This window comes from Bombyx mori, chromosome 19 (assembly GCF_030269925.1).
Source record: "Bombyx mori chromosome 19, ASM3026992v2".
Classification (NCBI taxonomy): Eukaryota; Metazoa; Arthropoda; class Insecta; order Lepidoptera; family Bombycidae; genus Bombyx; species Bombyx mori.
The window spans coordinates 12,976,434-12,989,714 of record NC_085125.1 but is presented as its reverse complement, the minus strand read 5'-3'; the positions used below and the strand labels follow the sequence as shown (position 1 = coordinate 12,989,714).

At 35.3% G+C, this 13,281-nt stretch overlaps 2 protein-coding genes across 2 annotated transcripts in view; both read right to left on the bottom strand.

Annotated features, from left to right (window-relative positions):
- LOC101736702 (retinal-specific phospholipid-transporting ATPase ABCA4) overlaps positions 1-9,490 on the bottom strand; it is a 55,104-nt gene extending 45,614 nt beyond the window's left edge. The window contains exons 1-6 of the mRNA XM_038017601.2: positions 8,974-9,490; positions 8,196-8,322; positions 7,611-7,708; positions 6,287-6,404; positions 4,665-4,750; positions 434-586 (exon numbers count right to left, since the gene is read on the bottom strand). Of these exons, the coding sequence (XP_037873529.1) occupies positions 434-586; positions 4,665-4,750; positions 6,287-6,404; positions 7,611-7,708; positions 8,196-8,322; positions 8,974-9,147 (756 nt within the window). The 5' untranslated portion in view covers positions 9,148-9,490. The remainder of the gene's footprint in view (positions 1-433; positions 587-4,664; positions 4,751-6,286; positions 6,405-7,610; positions 7,709-8,195; positions 8,323-8,973) is intronic.
- A 622-nt stretch (positions 9,491-10,112) lies between these two features.
- LOC110384889 (kunitz-type protease inhibitor 2) lies at positions 10,113-12,297 on the bottom strand. Its single transcript, XM_038017814.2, has 3 exons — positions 12,092-12,297; positions 11,007-11,127; positions 10,113-10,388 (listed from the first exon to the last, which is right to left on the bottom strand). Exons 1-3 carry the CDS (start codon positions 12,294-12,296, stop codon positions 10,205-10,207), a joined length of 510 nt encoding a protein of 169 aa, XP_037873742.2. The 5' UTR covers position 12,297; the 3' UTR covers positions 10,113-10,204.
- Between the last annotated feature and the right edge of the window lie 984 nt (positions 12,298-13,281).

Genomic DNA, 13,281 nt, shown 5'->3' with positions numbered 1-13,281 from the left:
CTGGTAAACTACCTTTAAGTCATGTCTTATTTTAATTTATATTCTTATTTTTATGAAAAAAATGATAGTAAGAAGTGAAATGAAATGAGATGAAGATGATTAATTTGAGATATCAATCAACTGGGATGAAATGAAATGAGATGAGATGAAATATAATCTCAGTAAAATGGTGGTCATTTACTGAGACTTTTTTAGTAGACTTTTTGGAGGATCCCGAGACGTTACGTCCCCGCGGCTTTGTTTCATTTTCCCACATTTGTGCACTTTCACAGACATGAAGCAGTTAACAAACCACCGTTATTACACATTTAAACCTGAAGAAACCCTAAATAGTAGACAGAATAAAACAAATCACACAACTTCACACCTCGCGTTCCCGCCCAAAAAGTCCTCCAGTGCAACGGTCGAAGGTCAGTGTGGCGAGTGCACTTACCTGTATGCCGGTCGCTCGCTCGTTCAAAAGTCTCGACATGAGGAACACGAACACCAGCAGCAGAGACAGCTGACAGATGCTTGCTATACCCGTCGTTATATTCGGGTCGTTGTTCTTCCACGAATAATACGGGAACTCTTGCATGGACATGTCCTGTCGAAACGGTGGATGCTTATAGACATTTAATACTGGTTGGGGTCAGTATCTTGGCCAAATAAGTTTTTTCTTTTTTATTGATTAGATAGGTGGACGAGCTCACAGCCCACCTGATATTAAGTGGTTACTGGAGCCCATAGACATCTACAACGAAATGCGCCACCCACCTTGAGATATAAGTTCTAAGGTCTCAGTATAGTTACAACGGCTACCTCACCCTGCAAACCGAAACGTATTACTGCTTCACGGTTGAAATAGGCAGGGCGGTGATACCTACCCGTTGTTTTCGTGTTAGATAGCCTATTTATTGAGAAAGGCTATATGCTATATAGCATCACACTAAGACTAATACAAGCGGAGCACCAATAAATAATGTTTCAAAATCGGGGTTTTTCCCCTTTTGAAAGCTTCCACTGCGTGCGCTGCAGAAGCGGTTAAAGTTTCGCTAAAATAGTGTATGACAGAATTGTTCCCCTTTAAGAGATCTTAAAAAAAGGCTGTGACAGCATATGTCTATATGTTAAGGTTGGCTCACTATAACATTTTTTATGTTATCCAAATTTGTTCTGAAATAAAGCATTATTTGTGAACTATTTCACGCGAAGTCGCAGGTAAAAGCTAGTTCTTAAAGTTCTAAAAGCTAGTTTCAGAAGTCGTCGTGGCCTAAGCGATAAGACGTCCGGTGCATTCGTGTTGAGCGATGCACCGGTGTTCGAATCTCAGGCGGGTACCAATTTTTCTAATGAAATACGTACTCAACAAATGTTCACGATTGACTTCCACGGTGAAGGAATGACATCGTGTAATAAAAATCAAACCCGCAAAATTATAATTTGCGTAGTTACTGGTGGTAGGACCTCTTGTGGGTACCACCACCTTGCCTATTTCTGTCGTGAAGCAGTAATGCGTTTCGGTTTGAAGGGCGGGGCAGCCGTTGTAACTATACTTGAGACCTTAGAACTTATATCTCAAGGTGGGTGGCGCATTTACGTTGTGGATGTCTATGGGCTCCAGTAACCACTTAACACCAGGTGGGCTGTGAGCTCGTCCACCCATTTAAGCAATAAATAAAAAAATAAAAAAAGGTCTAATAAATGACAGACTTTTTTAATGAGCTCCGGCGCTCGACTCGCCTTGTGCGGCCTGATATGAGCTCGAAGTCTTAATTGTATTTTATGCAGACTGTTACATTTTTAATAAATAATAGTTTATAAAAACTAACAAAATACGCGTGGGTTGCATGGCATAAGTAGTTATAAATATTTTATGAACATATATGAGTAGAAGGGTTATTTTGATATAATAATATCCTGAAAAGCACCCCACGCTTTTTTACAATAAAATATTTTTTTCTTACACTATTTTTAATTCTAATTTATTAAAATTTATTTTCTATTTTTTAGTTGGATTTTCTATAAAAGCGTATTTTGTTAGGTATTTTTAAACTATTATTACATACATACATACGTCTGAAGCTAATCAAAGCGTATTAAAAAAGAGCATAGGTTGTATGCACGGTATCCGGGTCGGGGGACCGACCCTCTTACGAGGTCCACGCGCCTCGGGGGCGTGGGGCATGTGGAAGTGGACGGTCCTCAAATGACGGAGACCGGGCAGAGCGCCCTCCGCCCCTAGTGAAGCAAAGTCCGTTTTATGGCTTTCAATGTAACCGGCCAGTTCTAGTGTAGACACACAATACGTATTGTTCCGCTGTGACTAATCGACGCCCGTTTGAAGCCAACAAAGCAGCAAGGCTTTTTGAATTTCAAATGATTTCAACCATGACCTATATATGTATGTCATATTACATTTTGATCATGTATTTGATGTCTTTTGAGAATAAAAACAAAAATAACCACTGTAACTTGATTATATTTCAACAGTATTTTATTTTTTCAGGGCATAAACAGGTAAATCGATTTCACGGCCTACATGTCATTAAGTACCATAGTCATCACAACGTGACTGTCACCACTGACCATCAGCGTTGAGATCTCTATCTCAACTGTATAGTAATTAGGCAAATTTCTATATTTTTTCGGGTTCGATTTTTATTATACGCTATTTATCCTTCATCTTGGAAAGCATTTGTGAACGAGAATCAAGTACGTACTTCATTAGAAAAATTCATACCCGATTGTCATACGTACGTCATACAAGAACATTAGCCATTCTCACATTGTGTGTGTGTACGCTAAACATTACATCCGCTCTTACATATCGTATTACGTACGCGTTATCGTTCAGTGAATACAATAACGACTATTTTGCTTTATCCAAAACATTGGCGTGTACAAGTTCTGCTAAATAGAAATTCGATACTGTTTTGTTCATTTGAAAACGAATAAAAGTAACGGAAGACATCATTATTTTAGTTACATATCTAATATATAAAATTCTCGTGTCACAATGTTCGTTCCCATACTCCTCCGAAACCGCTTGACCGATTCTCATGAATTTTTTTATGCATATTCAGTAAGCCTGAGAATCGGCTACTATCTATTTTTCTAACCTTTAAGAGATAAGGGGGTGTTCACACCAAAAAAAATTTTTTTTTTTTAATGTTTGGTGTTTTGTTATTTTTAAACAACATTCTCTCATCGTTCACAGCGCTCCAGGCCTTTTTCACTCATATTCCACATCCTTATACACTTCCAATAAGTTAGTAATTTTTTTCTACACTAGAAATTCTCTAGAAATCTTATATATGGCAAGACAACGGTTGCCGGGTCAGCTAGTTTTAATATAGTATTGTAGATTGAATACCGAATATCCCATATCATCAGCACGGTCTGTCATCAGTAATTACGATAGTTAATTTAGTGCGGGCTTCATTTTTATTACACGATGTTATCAGTCATGGATTTACGCCTAGGCCCGTGAGGCCCGGGCGTGATTTGAGGGGCGGCAAAATTATATTGTTTTTATAAAAGTTATAAAGTTATTTTAAATTTAAAATAGAAATGTTGGTACAAAATTAAAAAAATAATTCTAACATTACGGATGGCCTAAATCCATCACAGTGAGATCCTATTCCTTCATAGTAAGGGTCATACGTAGAGATTTGTTTAGTACGTATTTAATTATATACATTTTTTGCCTGCCTGCGGGATTCGAACACCGGCACGGTCGCATCGCTCGATAAGAGCTCACCGAGCAGCTTATCCTTTAGGCCACGGCGACTTAAATAACAATGTTATCACAAATTTTATCTATATATTATTAATACGTGAAGCATAAACGTTGTACACTTTTTTACGAAAATTGTTCGGACGGAGGAGTATGAAATTTCCCACAGAGAATATCGAGAAGGAGCGCAGAATGAAATTTTATTTTACATTATATTTTATTTTACATAATAATATATACTCTTTTATTTATTAAAATATGTTGTCAAATTAAAAAAAAGATTAATATTATTTGTCTATAATATTATTTTTCATAGTGTAGCCTTGGGGAAATCTGTAATCATACGTAGTACATAATATCTCGATGGGGATCATAGAAGAAATAAAGTCTATGACGATAGAAGTACAATAAAATTCAAACTTATAATTTAAATTAATTACAGTCGAATTTCGATTTCTGCGGGACCACTAGTATAAGTTGTAAGTAGTAAGAATAGATTTTATATTGTATGTCTTTAATGTTATTTATCTAAAGTGTAGTCTTGGCGAAATCTGTGATTATAGAAGTAAGTATTTGACAACAGAACCATAATAGTGTAGAAACTTATAATTTCTATAAATAATTATGGTCCAATTTCGACCGCTGGGCGACCACTAGTGCCAATAAAAGTCTATTGACAAGTAAAAGCATGAAAAGCATCGATTTCTGGTAATAAGTCGCGCACAGCTTTTCATCGCGTCGATCGCCTCGGAAACCTTGCAACTGGATAAATAGTTTGGAAACGAATAGAAGACAAAAACATACAAACGACCATTCATTTTTATTTATATAGAGGACGGTAAGACCTGAGATTGAGATATAGCCGCGTCATTTAAGCTCCAAACGGCATACTTAGTAAAGTTACAGATAGATGACTGCAAATTACATGGAATTCAGAAGAACTTACTATATTAATGTCTTTCCCGGTCAGCACCTCTATGTAACTGGTGTCGATCGTCCACTGTAGAGCGGTGAATTGTCTGTATTCAAAGCCTGGTGAACAGAAATGTCAAATTGGTGAAATTAATTTCAAATAAAAATTAGTTTTAAAACATTCAACTAGCATATGCAAACAAAACAATTCAATCAAAAAAAATTCAATTTAAAATCCACCTTATGTAAGTAGCCGAACTAAAAAGCGGAAAATATTTGATTATGTAAGGTTTTCTTTTTCTTTTTCTTTTCCTACCAATTCTAGTAACCTCAGCGGTTATACTAGATTCAGAGAACGAGTAGGTGAGCTCACGGGCCTCAAACCTGATGTTGTTGCTAACACAAGCCCTAGCAAGAGCAGAGCTTAGAATCTACCACCGGATCTGAAACGCGATCCACCGAGAAGATCCGGCCAGAAACTCAGTGGGCTGTGTCTATGGATTAATCTACTCGCAGAGTCCTTCGTTGCAAGCGACGGTTTCGACAGGAAAGTAGGATTCGCTAAAATTTGCCGTTGTAACTATACTTGAGACCTTAGAACTTATATCTCAAGGTGGGTGGCGCATTTGCGTTGTGGATGTCTATGGGCTCCAGTAACCACTTAACACAAGGTGTGCTGAATAAGAAAAAAAAAACTAGTTAAGTTTGACTGGTTTATCAAATTTAAATTTTATAATAGAAAATATGAATAGAGTTATCAATGAAGTAGGTAAATTATTCGTAAAAAAATGATTTTGTTTTTATTAAATTAATAATAATTGGTGATTATACACAATTTGTTAATACAATTTGTCTTTGATAAGTGTGATAAATTACCGATTTTATCCAACATTTTGAAGTGGACGAAAATCATAGTTATATACGAAAGTAACTAAATAAATAATTAATCATATAAATCATACACATACACGCGCGGATAATAAAAGCGTCTGACAAATAGTTGTGGTTTTTCCGCAAAAACGGGTGCCGAATTCGTAAGGATTTATGATTTTAACATGACAACTGTACGCTTATTTTCAACTTTATTTGTGAACTGTTTATTAACAAAACAATTTCCGTAACAATTACGCTCGATGATAATGATTCGAATCATCTATATACATATATGTAAAAATGAATTGCTGTTCGTTAGTCTCGCTAAAACTCGAGAATGGCTGGACCGATCTGGCTAATTTTGTTCTTGAATTATTTGTGGAAGTCCAGAGAAGGTTTAAAAGGTAGATAAATATGAAAATGCTTTTAAGTTTATTTTATACAAAAGCTTAGGTATTTTATTTATCGATTGAGGCACTACGAAGTCTGCCGGGTCAGCTAGTTTTTAAATATAATCTTAATTAGGAGGACCAGCTGTCATTGGTTTTCGTCAGAAATATCTTGAGATCGCGTGAGCGGTCGTGATGTAACTTTGCCGTTATGTAACCACAAGGATCAGATACCATTTCAATTAAACATTCCTATCATAAGCTCACCATTCTTGCGACGTGAATTAGTATGATGATAAAAATGAGTAATAACAATAAAAATGAGTAAAAACTTTAAAAATAAGCAATAAGAATAAAAAAGAGTAATAGCAATAAAAATAAATAGTGTACTTACTAAAAGCCGAATGCGGGATCAGCCTCCCGTCCTTAGGATATATGAGGTCCGTGTCAAATTCCCTTTTCATACGTATTGTATAGACAAGATTCTTCGGCCACTCGTCTGATGACATGTCCTTGACAAAAAAATTCAATATATATGTATAAATGCTTCCAAATTTACAATACATAAGCTCCAATACTTTAGGTGTAACCTTCACTTGAGTAGGTCTCGTTAGTAAATCATACAAGTTGGAAAATAAATACTTTTTAAATTAATTTTGTTTTCTTGTTTCTACCTAATCGTTGATAGCCTAAGGGTATATTATATACTACAGGTAAATTAAATGACCCATTTTTCTGAATTATGAATAATCCTAAATTAGCACACTTGAAATTTATTGATTTCTACAGATTAGCTGTAAGCATAATTTGATTTTTTTAACCAATAGCTTCTATCAGATTTGACTATGAAACCATTAAATTTGTTATATTTTTCTAAATTAGTCAATTATTTTATATTATTATATATTTTTTGCTGGGACAGCCCCACTGGTGTTAGGGTGTCACCAGACCTCATAGATATCACAAGGTAATTTCCACCACCCATCTTCATGACATTTAAGTTTCAATGTTTTTATTTTTTTTATTGCTTTTATGGGTGGACGAGTTCACAGCCCACCTGGTGTTAAGTGGTTACTGGAGCCCTTAGACATCTACAACGTAAATGCACCACCCACCTTGAGATATAAGTTCTAAGATCTCAGTATAGTTACAACGGCTGTCCTACCCTTCAAACCGAAACGCATTACTGCTTCACAGCAGAAATAGGCAGGGTGGTGGTACCTACCCGCGCGGACTCACAAGAGGTCCTACCACCAGTAAAAAATATGTATAAATAGTAGTATAGTAAAAATCAATGTATAGTATAACGGCTCTGCCACCAACACGTAACTGGTTTGCTTTAATTTTTTCAACCATCATTTACATAACATAATTTGGGGGTTAAAGGTTATTTGATTTAAGCAACACTTATCTTTGTAATTAAAAGTCCGTTTTATTTGGTATTAGCATAAAAAATTCCATGTTTTTAATTGAACTTCAATTATGCTTACCCCATCCCATGTTTTTTATCATGATATTTTTTCAAAAATGTTTAACTGTAAATGACTCTAGTTGCAAAAATGTCGCAAAACCAAATAAACTTTCACTACTCGATATTACTTTGATTTTGGGTTGCATATATTTTAAAATTTGATTATTCTTTCTCATAAGTAAAAATATCAGTAGCCATAAAATGACATAATAAAGATAACATATAAAATTAATATTTTTGTACTTACTTTGAAAATGACGACTGCATCTTTGTATGGGAGGGAATAAGCCATCTGTTTGAAGAAAGACTCATTTTGTATCGGACAGTAACCCCAATTGAAACCACCTTAAAAATATTAAAAAAATGTATAAGATCCTGAATAAAGAAACTTTCGTTTTCAAAAGCCATAGATATAATTAAATCAATTTTTTTACAGCATAAATCTAATGATATCAATCAAAGGAAAGAACCATAAAGAAAATTAATGTTGAGGTTTAAGGTCCAATGAATTAATGAATATATATTTAATTAGCAGTGACGTTTTAAATTATTCAGAAATTTGGTACAGCTCTGTCTTAGTGGAATTCTTCTGACTTTTTAAGCACTATCTATTTACACTAGTGTTACGTTTGCATATTTTCCTACTTCAAGTAGACTCAGCGGCATTCACATTGTGAGCTCATGAGCTTCAGTAACCTATTAATATAAGGTGGGCCGTGAATGTGTGGGTTGCCTACCCATCTAGTGAAATAAAAAATAATCTTTATTAAAGCTATTCATAAACTTTTATATAATTTGGTTTGTCTAATTTAATGAATAATAAGTAACTTACCTGAGCAAATTATTTTCTCAATGTGGAATTTCTTGGCAACTTGGTCCATGAGTGTTTTTGTAAGGTTCGTTTCTGGATAATAATAAATGCAGTTTGGACGTTCAAAGTTCTTAGAATGATATTCTGGCTGTAAAATAAAAGTTTGCACCTTTTTGCATGAAATAAAATTTAAGTGCTACAATTTTATTTGTGTTTTTTTTGCCGTTGCAGGCAGCCGAGCATACAGTCTATCTGATGGTAAGTAATTACCACTACTTAATAAATGTTAGTAATTTCTAGGCACAGACAAGCCGCTGCCCACTGCTGAGGATTCTCCATAATCCTCATTTGCAGAAGGAAATATCATAGAGCTCAGGAAACACTGTTCATTCCAGAGTCAGTTGGTAAGTGGCAGAAAAAATCACTGCAAATGCAGTGTGGATAAATGCAGCAGTCCAGAGAGTATGGATGAACTCTACTCTGATGGCGTAGTACATAAAAAAATTGTACTAGGCTGAAGTACAATATAAATAAATTGAAAAGTACAGCTGCATTAATTAAATCATTAAGTTGGTTCATTCTTGTTTTGAGTCTGATTTACAAACATACAGCACACTTGCTAATTGACTTAACGTATGTTTTAATATTGTAGTATATATATATCTTAACATCGTTCTTCAGCATTAATGCTGACTACTTTTCTCCCAACTCTAACAAAATAACTGCTAATCTCGTCAGGCTATAACTAAATCTAAATGCTTTTCTTATTTTAAAAGTTTGCGTAGTATAGAATACTTACGTTGTATTGAGCTGATGACACAACATGATCGGGAGGTGTCTTAACAATATTTAGAGCACTGAATAGCAAAATCAATGCTATTGGCGACAGAAGCTCTACAAGGGTGTGAAAGTACCTCCTCATACGCACCGTGAGGTGTTTCCACATTAATACCTTAACGGAATGGCAATCCATCCTGTTAGACACTTAGTTTTTCGAATACACGAAGTCCGCAGAAATCCTATGTGGTCCTTAGTAAATCATTATTATTGTCCTAAAAGTTCTAAGAATGAGTGATCAACTGCTCGATTTATTATTTTTATTTTCTTCCTATGAACATACTTATTAACTCTTGTTTTAGAACATTATTCACGATTGAAAATTTTAACGACACTTGCGAATTGTGTTACTCAGTATTACCGACTGACGTTGGAAAAGAAAATTTAATGGTATCCAAGATAAAATTTAGTTTTATTTCTTGGAATTTTGGCAAACATCGGTCACTGTCCAGTGTCCGCGTACTGTCACTTGAACTCGTTATTGATTCGTCCATGGAGTTAATAAGTACCTACAACGATTCGTCTATCACACAGTTAAAGGGAATGTATCCCATAAAGCCTAATTTTAGTCACACAGCCAGAAGCCATATGTGTTGTTTAGTAATATTACGTTCCGTATAAGAAAAGTAGGTACTTTGCATAAATAAAATAAATGTATTGTGGTATGTAAAGAAATGGAATTAAATGAAGTGAGATAAGGCAGCTTTGTGTTCAGCATCAAGTTGTCAACGGGTCATAAATGTGATTATTGCAGCTATTGTTCATTTTAAGCGTATGCGCTCCTTTCAACGGCCTCTTTTAAATGACGAACCTATCTGAGATACCTATCAGATTAATGAAACGCTTGTTAAGTTTGAAAAATGTTGTATTTGTATCTATAATCCCTCAAATAATCTTTTATATCTCTTTAAAATCTCTTAACATTTTTAAATACATTGTAAAAGAAATAGGCAGGATGGTGATACTAACCTGTGCAGGCATACAATACGCTCTATTATCAATAAATACCCATGGGCGATGGCATAGTAGGATACTCATAAAATACTCCTGTCTATATTTCATATAACACTAAATAGGGGCGCGGTTGGATTAAGAGAAAAGTTGTGTTTTAAATTTTATTTGTAAAAACAACAATGAAGACAAATGTTTTTATTTAAAATGCTTACAACGGAAATTGGTTTAAAATGCACGTTTTAATTACATTTTCTAGATTGGAATCCGGTGTCGTAGATTTCGGGATCCATTTCACAACCAAATATTGGGGGATTCATGCAACTCTGCTCGCAGCGAAGTTTCTCTGAAAAGTTATTTTGGTTTTCGCCGCAGCCGCTGTATATGAACTTCACGCATTCGTTACGAAACGGGTTAAACGCCCACCTGTTTAAATGAAGAAGGTTGGTAAGGTTGGAACCTACTAGAATTAAACAGTTCTTCAATTGCTTAAAGCTAATATTACTGTTGTCAGTACACAGTTTGGCGTTGATAAAAAACAAAATATCACATTTGAATTTAGAATTGGTTGTTCTCGTATGTATTTTCAGTGTGCTATCTTCATCACACCCATAGATCAAACTTCAAAACTCTTTTTTGAGAGTACGCTCTAGACTCTAGATGTTATGAGTACCAAAATCATTTTATATTCACAGTTATGAATTTTCTCATGGAGAAAGTTTCGATCGAATAACTGGCTGCAACGTTCAGTAGATTGTATTAACGCTAATTGACAAAATTTTGAATAAGATTCCTGTTTTTTAAATTTTAGTCTGTTAGAAACTAAATAATGCGATAAAATAATAAAAAATAGCTCTAATTATGGAATGTTTACCATTTTTTCTTGAGTCTTCACTCTGATATATCACCAGTAAATGTGTCATCGATCTTATTTTTTTTTTCCAACCTCTTCTTATAACCTCGAGGGGTCAGCCTAGATTCGACCCTAATACGATAAAGAAGCAACGTTAAGCTTACAAATTATTACGCATGTTAAGTTATTACCTGATTATGTTTTTTTCACAATACCCTCGTTCTGGTATTTGATAGCAGTAGTCGGGTAGGCCGATATTACGGGGGGCGTAGGACCACGGTGGAGCTAAATCAGAACTACCAGGACCCAAATCTAAACAAAAACATAAAGCATCTATTTTGGGTTTGTTTTAGACGACGACGAAGATGACGCCCTTTTTTTTTAAATTTAGCTATTTTACGTTTAACGTGTTCTAATACAAAGATGTTCAATCGAAAATATGTATTTCCCTCAAATCAACGACAGATTAACTCAATGCTCTGACCGTCTGGGTCAAGAGGCGAGCGAAATGCCAACTCTTTTTTTCCTTCAAAATTGGTATAGTGTTTGTATTCAATGTATTTTGAAGACCCAGTTTCTAATCGATTCTTCTCGGTGTTGAAATTGTATTGCAAATCGGCGGAAAGGTTACGATCATTTTAAAGTGCCAGCAAAGTCATAGGTACTTGAAATTAAGCATTTTGATTTTGCTCCAGTGCTCGATTTTGCAATGGTAGAAAAGAGAAAACACGATCACTTTAAACCTAATAGTGCAACAATCTAATTCATCACGACAGGATTACCTAACGATACAACGTGTCTTCTAAATATGTTTCCCTTCACTGCCCTAGTGAGTTTTAAAAAGCTTGCACTAAATTTGGTTCGGTTTGAAAGTATTGAAAAACATTTTTGAAGAAACGTTTGAAAGTAGTATATAGCGTTAATATCCTAGTTGTGCTGATGTTATGCACGACGGTAACTTACGAAAGATATCTTTATCTGTTGTCTTTAAAATGCTTAACAATTATTAACGGCCGTCTGGTGTAGTGGTAAGTGACATAGTCACTACACAAGGGGGTCGCGGGTTCGAATCTCGCCATGGGAAGATATTTGTATGGTAAATATAAATGTCATTTCCAGGGCTATGGATGTATATTAAATATAATATGTATAATAAAAAATCTTACATTTATTTCCGTTATCTGGTACCTGTAACACAAGTTCTTTACGAACTTATCACGGAACCAGTTAATGTGGCGTGATTGTTAGTAAATATTTATTTATATTTATATGAAACCTTTCCAAAGACTGGACCCGCCGGCCTCTGGGTCGTACACGTCTTCTTTCCCTTTCGTTGAGTTCAGTGTCTTCTTGTAGTTGTCTAGCCACTCAGCCCACTGCTTTTGAACGACAGGTGACGGAGTCCAACCGCCCCAACCATACACAACATTCCTATTGAGTGGATCTTTAATATACTTTTTCGGCAAGTTCCCTGTAAGCATCAAAATCTACATCTAGTTGTTATTCTATCGAGAACGTTAAAAAACTCGCACTAAGCACACAGGACCTATTTTGAAAATATAATACCAAGCAATACGAGTGTTATTAGTAGGTATATATATATTTACATATTATATATTTACTATATATTTACATATATATTTACATACTATATATTTACATATATAGTAATAGGTATGTAAGAAGTATCTTATGAGAATAAGAATCGATGCTAATTTTACGGTACGTCGTACGAATTGGACGAAAGTAGGTTAAGGTTCAAAATTACGATTCGATGAAATCGAAAAAGTCAAGTTAAACGAACGTAGTTTTTTTTTTTTTTTTAATGCTTAGGACTAGCTCACAGCCCACCTGATGTTAAGTGGTTACTGGAGCCCATAGACATCTACAACGTAAATGCGCCACCCATCTTGAGATATAAGTTCTAAGGTCTCAAGTATAGTTACAACGGCTACCCCACCCTTCGAACCGAAACGCATTACTGCTTCACGGCGGAAATGGGCGGGGTGGTGGTTCCTACCCGTACGGACTCCCAAGAGGTCCTACTACCAGTGATTACGCAAATTATAATTTTGCAGGTTTGATTTTTATTACACGATGTTATTCCTTCACCGTGGAAGACAATCGTGAACATTTGTTGAGTACGTATTTCATTAGAAAAATTGGTACCCGCCTGCGGGATTCGAACACCGGTGCATCGCTACATACGAATGAACCGGACGTTTTATCTTTTAGGCCACGACGACTTAAAGGCTAAATAGGAAAAATTTATATTATTTAAGTTTTATTCCTGTTAAATGTGCTTTTAATCTGACGAAATAAGCTTTTTTCCTTGTAGGTTGATGATGAGTGGTTATCGTCACGGACCTCAGCAATGCCAGGGGCACAGCTAAGTCGCTGCCTACCGCTGAGAACTATTCGTAAACAACCTTTGGGAAATACCGAGGAGATGAGTTTCTTTCAAAG

Coding starts and splice junctions, on each gene's coding strand:
- LOC110384889 (XM_038017814.2), bottom strand. CDS start 12,296: ATGCTTACAGGGAACTTGCCGAAAAAGTATATTAAAGATCCACTCAAT. Junction 11,128..12,091: donor CGGGTCCAGTCTTTGGAAAG/GTTTCATATAAA, acceptor GTTTTTGTTTAG/ATTTGGGTCCTGGTAGTTCT. Junction 10,389..11,006: donor TGTGAAAAAAACATAATCAG/GTAATAACTTAA, acceptor TCATTTAAACAG/GTGGGCGTTTAACCCGTTTC.